We start from the raw sequence: 7,922 nt of genomic DNA, 5'->3' as shown, positions 1-7,922 counted from the left end.
ACGTATTTACTTGATCAGAGACATAATAATTAATCAAGTTTCAAACCCACGTTAGAGGACATACAAACTGTTATAATTAATGATAATTCTAACAACAACGCCTGAAATACTTTATCGAAATTCACCTATTGATATGTTGATCCCCATTTTGCCATCACTGTATATTGTAAATGATTGTATTTAAAACTTTGTAAATTTCAATGGCAATAAAATTTTATTATTATTATTATTCCACATATTTATTTCTTGTTTAATTTTATACATTTTTCTTAATAAAATCTTAAACAATATTAAAAAAAATATAAAAAATCTGGATACGTCGGCAGCGGAGCCTTGGGCCCAAGCTACCGGCGGTTAGGCCTCCAGAGACAGAAACTTCCTCACAATGCGTGCCGTGCTCAGGAGTACCGCCTTCTGTGCCTGGCCCTTCACCCACTTACCGAGCGAGAGCCTCTCTAGGTGGTGATCGAGGCTCTTCGCGATTAATCCATTCACGGACAGCACTATCGGTACGATAATTGTTGACTCCATATGCCACATGGCTGTAATCTCGTGCGCGAGATCCAAATATTTTGACATCTTGTCTGTCTCTGCCTTCACGAGATTACAGTCATGGGGAATACTTACGTCAACAATTATCGTATGTCTCGCAGATCGATCTATTATCACGATATCAGGCTTATTGGCTACAATAGTCCTGTCTGTGATAATAGATCGATCCCAGTAGAGCGTGATATGACCATCATCGAGAACTGGCTCCGGTGTGTATTTGTAGTACGGCACCTCTGAAGCGATTAGACCATACTTAAGAGCAAGTTGTTGATGGATTATTCTGGCTACTAGGTTGTGTCTGTGCAAGTACTCGGAGTTAGCAAGGCGAGAACAACCGGAAGTGACATGTCTGAGGGACTCGCCAGGGCAGTGGCACAAACGACAGACATCTAGCGTGCCGTCCCTCATAATGTACTTCCGGTAGTTGTTCGTCTTGATAACTTCGTCCATAATTGCACAGACAAAGCCCTCGGTCTCCCCAAAGAGGTCACCGAAACGTAGCCAGTTCACAGAGGCAGGCAGGTCTACATCAGGCCCATGCAGAGCCCGATAAAACCTGCCGTGTAACTCCTTGCTCTTCCATATATCTAAACGCTCGGAGGTGCTCAACACTGGGTGTTTACGCCAGTTCTCGTTATTAAGAGAGAGCGGGGTGAGCCCCTTATCTACTGACACCACATCTCGATGTATCCCCTCATCGATTTTCAGGAAATACTCCCGTAGATTGTATACCTCACGGTTATGCATGTCCTTAGCATTGAGGAGGCCTCGGCCACCACATTTCCGTGGGATATACAATCTCATAACCGACGATCGTGGGTGATGCATCCGATGTGTGGTCAGCATGCAACGGACCCTTCGATCCAAGATATCCAGCTCTGTTTGAGTCCACCTTAGTATACCAAAGGAGTAAGTTAACGAGGGCATAACCCAGCTGTTAAAAGCGCGAAACTTGTTACCACCTGATAGAAGACTATTTAGGACTTTTCTCAGGCGGCCAATGAATCGTGCTTTTATCAGATGTTTTACATCCTCATCAACAATACCCAACGACTGTGATATACCAAGGTACTTGTAGGTCTCACCTTCGGAGAGGGATCTGAAGGACATACTTTCGGTGAGTTGTAGCCCATCAGAGCTTGCAACTCTCCCCCGCTGTACATACATGACCGCACACTTTTCGACACCAAACTCCATCCCGATGGAACTACTGAACTTTTCAGTTATTTTGAGCAGTTCCACTAGGTCGGTCTTTTTCGATGCGAAAAGCTTGAGGTCATCCATGTATAGAAGATGAGATATGACTTCACCCCCTCTACGAAGCTGAAAGCCCAGCCTTGATTCGTTTAGCAATGTGCTTAAAGGATTCAAGGCCAGGCAGAACCACAGCGGACTCAAGCTGTCACCCTGGAAAATCCCCCGCTCAATCTTTATAAGTCCGTTCGAAATAGGCGCTGCACTCCCAGGTAAAGAGAGTCTAGTAACCCACTGCCGCATACATGAACTGAGGAAAGTACATAGAGTTACATCAACTTTGTATAGCTCTAGTACTCTCCTCAACCACGAGTGCGGCACCGAGTCATAGGCCTTTTTATAATCGACCCAGGCAGTGCAGAGGTTTTTCCTATTTCGACGGACCTGTTGGTTGATGGTCATATCTATGAGGAGTAGTTCCTTCGTACCACGGGACCCAGGCCTACATCCATTTTGAGTTTTGGCCAAAAGATCTTTGAGATGCTTTGTTAATTTTGAGCTCAAAATGGATGTAAGCAACTTATATAATGTTGGTAAACAAGTAATGGGTCTATAGTTCTTAGCTTCCGTGGTACAACCGGACTTGAACAAAAGGTGGGTGACCCCTGTGGTCATAAAGGCTGGGAGACTACCCAGGTCGATGGCAGCCTGGAATTGAGCTGCCAGACAGAAATGTGAACTGTTGAACCATTTGATCCAGAAATTGGGCAATCCATCCGGCCCAGGACTTTTCCAGTTATGAGCCGAACGGATTGCACAACTCACGTCACAAGGTTCTATTGTAATAGGATCCATAACTGGTATCTGTTCACATCCCTGTCCGACAGCTTCAACCCAGTCTGATTCTGTATGATTGACAGACACCGACCATATTCCACGCCAAAAATTGTTTAAATCGTCTGGATTTGGGAGTTGCCTGTCATTCACACCTTCACTAGGTTGCTCCCAGCCTCTATAAACACCCTTTTGATCACTTTGGAAGCGACGATTAAGAATAAATCTGTCCGCTCGTTTTTTGTACCTGCGTATGCGATTCGCCCAAGCGCAGATCTTCTGCTTATAAAAGTCTATGCGTTCCGTGACTCTAAGTATGTAATTATTGGGACTAATATTAGTCCCGGAAAATGCCTGGGTCACAAAACGCATAACTTTCGGCCGAGTATTCCCAGCACGGAAGTTTAATAGTTTGGCTATTAAAGTTCGCGAGGTGTTAATGCGACGTTCAATTCTGGCTTGCCAGGCTGGTTTGCTATAGGTGTGTGGTACGGTTTGGGTATTTTTGATATTAAGTTTGACACCTACCATACGACACACTGCGACAGCCCCGCAATACAGAATAGAGTGTGTTTCTGCTAAGCTACTACTAGCATCAAAATACGGCGCTAGTAGTGCGTTCATTTGATTTACAATAGCCAAACTACCCCTATGAATAGGCAAACGCGGTAACCGCGATCTACTTAATGTAGGGACATCTTTAAATTCCTTAATGGCCTCCTCCAAAGTTCTCCTCATATGCTCATTATCCTGGCTACTTACGTTCTCAGCTATAGTATCACTTGCGCCTACGTTTAACGGTGCTATTGGCGTCGGTGGCCGACTGTCTACACAGTCAACGTTTAGCGGCGCCGTAGGTGCAGACTCCGTGTCCCTAAGGCTGGAACGTATTTCAGTGCGTAGACGGTCAAGAACGGAGTCATCCAGCCGACGCGACCGCAGTATGACCCGCACTTGATCCGATAAGCGCTGAGCCGTGACGGCGGTATTTGGTTGAAGGACCTGAAACAGAGACAACATCCTACCACGATACGCTGTGAGGTTTGTTTCCACCTCTGTTGCCTGGTAATACGCGCGCATGACACTCTCGTTTAGTTCTGAAGTCCATCTCATGCGGCGCACTACACCACCGGTAGCGGGGGCCGGGTGCGGGATGCGTCCCGCAGGCCCCAAGCGTGCCGACGGTGGCCGACCACGGCCCCGCACAGGTCTTCGTGGCGGGGTGGACGGCGCTGGCTCCTCCTCACTAGCGGTCGGGGACTCATCTTCTTCCGACGTTGATGGTATTAGGCTCAGCGAGGTGAGCGCAGCAGGTCTTAGGCATGCGCATCTCCGACGCGGCTCAATTTTGTCCTCTGAATTATGGTTCCTTATTATTATTATTATTATTATTCCACATATTTATTTCTTGTTTAATTTTATATATTTTTCTTAATAAAATATTAAAAATTCAGTGACATTTTTCGGTGACGGCCGCTGTCATTTTTATTATTATTATTATTATTATGTAATTTTATTACGTAATGATACTGGCACAAAATAATCGGTGACTTAATTAGAAATTCGTTGTACACGCCTCATTGACGCGCGATTCCGGGCACAGAACGGACGGGGGCCACACGATGCGGGCTCCAACGTAAATTTGTCACATGAAAGGACGTTTAATTTGCTGTTTCACTAGCTGCTAATTACAACTTTGATTGCTGCGGCCGCTCTGAAACGTGGCACGGACGAATAACCAGCGTACATTCAGGTTATACGATTTCCGACAAAATCTTTTGTGAATACATACGGTTATTAAACATAGAGCTAAACAGCTTATATACACATTTAACAGCAAAGATGGAAATTAACTGACATGAGGGAAGTTTTACGCGGTAAATGTCCTTTCCGTACTAATAAAAAAAAAACATTCTAACTACATATGACAACATATGTAACACTTGTAAGTCAATATGTAAAAGCATATTTTACTCAGACAATTTGCTATAAATAATACCTAATTGTGCATCCTTTGAGCGTTTGAAATGTAAAGAACACGAATTACAAGGCGAAGTGCGATGCCACTAAGCATTTCTAAGAGCCAGTTGTGAACTGAATGTAAATAAGTCATAGTTGATTAATGGTCTTCAAATAGACACTTGCTTATTCTATAAAGTAACGTCGAATAAATAAGAAAGTTCAATTTGTGAGTAGAGACTTTAGTTTTAAAAGTTGTGCAATAAAATACCATCGTTCTGCTTTAAATGTGTTACCAAAAGACATTCGTTTTCGTTCCTTTGGTTTTGAAATAAATTGTTTTTATCGCTATTATGATGGTAACACTTTACAATGTACAAATACTAGCTATCGCCCTCGACTACGTCTGCACTGGCTTCTTCTAGCCTAAGTTCTAGATCTATGCCAAATTTCAGCGAGGTCCGTGGCGTCGTTCTGGAGATACCTTTTAACAAACATCCATCCATCAATACAAACATTCGCATTTATAATGTTAGTAATAAATTGATGTCAATCAGTGCATTCCTATTTTAAGCCCAGTTTAACATCACTTGGGTTTTTCGCAAAAGTATTTTACAATAAAAGAATATATAATATTGATCATATAATATATTATCTTACTAATATTATAAATGCGAATGTTTTAATGGATATTTGTTTAAATGTATCTCCAAAACGGCTCAACAGATCTTGATGACATTTGCCATGGATATAGAACATAGTCTATAAGAATACATCGGCTACTTTCAAAAATTTTTTTAATGTCGAACGGCCATATTCGCGGACGATAGCTATTTCTGAAATAAACACCTAATTTATTGTATTTTATATCAGAAAGAAGCCGACTGTAGTGCCATTAGCGTGGGTTCAATTCTCACTTAGCATGAATCAATACGTTGAAAATTTTGGATTCATGCATTTTAAAATCTGTCCAAAATGTACCTTAAATATTTATGTCATTTAAACATGAAGTAAATGAAACATAATTTAAAAAAAAAAACAGTTTCATTTGTTTTTTTCCCTTAATTAATTAAGAATGTTTTTCATCCTTTGACTGAAGTCAAATCTCTCAATTAAAACAAACTATTTCGGATGATAAGTTAAAGTCAATGTATCTTCCACGTATCATATAAGAATGGAAGTAATAAATTTTAATTAAAACAAATTTTGATCACATTCGAGCTTAATGAGGCTTAAAAAAAGACGATCGCTTTTCTAAAGTTTGCCTCAACATCAAAACTTATTAGAAAGTTAGGTTGACACGTTAAATAAAATAACTATTACCACTACCTTCTTGTAGTAAGTATAGAGAGAAGACAACGTTTTATTATGAGTGTCTCAGCAGTGGAAATCCACTCTTATAATATGATTTTTTTAATAGATACTAAAGTGACATTCTTGTTTCAGGTGATATAAAGAAATCTAAAGAAATCATTTAATATTATTATACATAAAATATGAAATACATATGTTGATATATGAAGATGCTAGAGTCAGGATTGTGCCAAAAATCCGCGAATTAGCAACCTTTGGCATAAGGACTTAAATTATTTTGTTTGGTATTTTATGAAGAATGTTGAAATAGACTATATTGAATGATGTTTATAATGGAAAGATAAATAGTAGTCCATTAAAACTGTACTCACAAACAATTTATAACACCATTTCTTTTCATTATATTAATTTATCAAAGTCTAAGTAGTAAGTTTACAAACAAAACATCAGACTCGTACAGTTTCCTAAAACGTATTCGAAATAAATCATAACGGACAGTTATTTATTCTCGGTTCATTGACCGATGGTACAAAAATATCCGTTCAAATTAAATTTTCAATGAACTTTTCAGTCTTGTTAATGAAGAGTTGGCGTTTAAAGCGAATTGTTAGTTTAACTTTCAAATATATTCGCATCTGAATATACTTGTTAGTTAAAAGATGACAAAAATATTCACTATTATTAGATATAAAACACAATAAATTGGTTAATAAAATATGACTACGGAACTTATAACTAAAGTTCAAGATTTTTCAGGATTGATCAGGAAACGGAACGAAATTTTTTCAGTGTTTGAAATTGAATTTTTACTACAACGGAAAACCTATTATGATAGGTTAAAATATAGGTAGGTAAAATAGATAAAATATAGGTAAAAATATACCATAGTATTGAGGAATTTTTACTGTTACCGTTTACTTAGTAGGTCATATTTAACATTTCTTGTAAGGTTATATATTTTACAATTTTATTGAACGGGGAACCGGATTTGATGGAGGAGGGGACACATAGGAAGGAAAAATATGTTCTTTCGGTGCGTGTCCTCCTCCATTGATCGATGATCTTGGATGGATGTCTATGGGCTGTTGTCGCTGGTCGCTGGTCGTTCAGATGGTCACTTGCTCGTTTGCCACCTTATAATATATAAAAAAACATTTTTTTTATGACTTTGTACTTGTATTAACAATAAGTCTTATACTGTATTTTTGTATTGTATTAGTATACTAGCTGTCGCATGCGTCTCAGTCCGTGCGGAATTAAAAAACTTAATAAGTAGCCTATGTGTTCTTCCAGACTTTGTTCTACATCTGTGCCAAATTTTATCAAGATCTGTTGAGCCGTTCCAGAGATACCTTCAAACAAACATCCATCCATCTAAACATTCGCATTTATAATATTAGTAATATTAATATTAGATAAAAGTAATACGAGTAAACAGTAGTATTATCTATTCTAAACCTTCTTAACAAAAAAAAATATTAACAAACACGTTTTATAATTGAAAAAAATCGTATTCCACAAAACCGCGTTCTTACGGACTTTCCTGCTTTCGATCCGGCGATCTCCTCTTACGAGGTCAGTCGGATACCGCAGATTTCCGTTCATTACCATCCCGATATAGCGAATCAAGATTTCTCGAGAGGTTTAAAAAACATTTTAGTTACCCTGATGGTCATACGTGAACATTTTAACCTTAAAGTTAAGACATCAATTTATTTGTTTAAAAAAAATTATTATTTGGAATAAGTTTTGTGGTTGTCATATAAGGAATAATTATAATCTCATACAAAGTCTTAGAAGTCATTTAAACAAATCATGTAAAAGTATTTTAAATAGAAATTTGATACAAGTCACGGAGTGCAAATGAGTCTATGGGCCTAATATAAAAACTCACTTGTTGACCTCTCTTTTTAATGCAGTAACTTATCTTTTGTCAATGAATAAAAAAATAACTTTATTAAAGAAAATATATTGTCAATAATAATATTTTTAGACCTGAAATAAACATTATTTCAACTTAGAACAAATTAAATTTACAACTTTGTGTGCGGAGAGTAGAATCGAGAAGC

The 7,922-nt window shown here is 38.7% G+C and overlaps 1 protein-coding gene across 1 annotated transcript; it reads right to left on the bottom strand.

Annotated features, from left to right (window-relative positions):
* Positions 1-354: 354 nt before the first annotated feature.
* On the bottom strand, positions 355-7,539 carry LOC123721514. The gene is made up of 2 exons (XM_045680339.1): positions 7,518-7,539; positions 355-3,935 (listed from the first exon to the last, which is right to left on the bottom strand). The coding sequence occupies exons 1-2, from the start codon at positions 7,537-7,539 to the stop codon at positions 355-357; spliced, it is 3,603 nt and encodes a 1,200-aa protein (XP_045536295.1).
* Between the last annotated feature and the right edge of the window lie 383 nt (positions 7,540-7,922).

This window comes from Papilio machaon, chromosome 12 (assembly GCF_912999745.1).
Source record: "Papilio machaon chromosome 12, ilPapMach1.1, whole genome shotgun sequence".
Lineage (NCBI taxonomy): Eukaryota > Metazoa > Arthropoda > Insecta > Lepidoptera > Papilionidae > Papilio > Papilio machaon.
The sequence above is the reverse complement of the archived record's forward strand: the minus strand, read 5'-3'. Positions and strand labels throughout refer to the sequence as shown.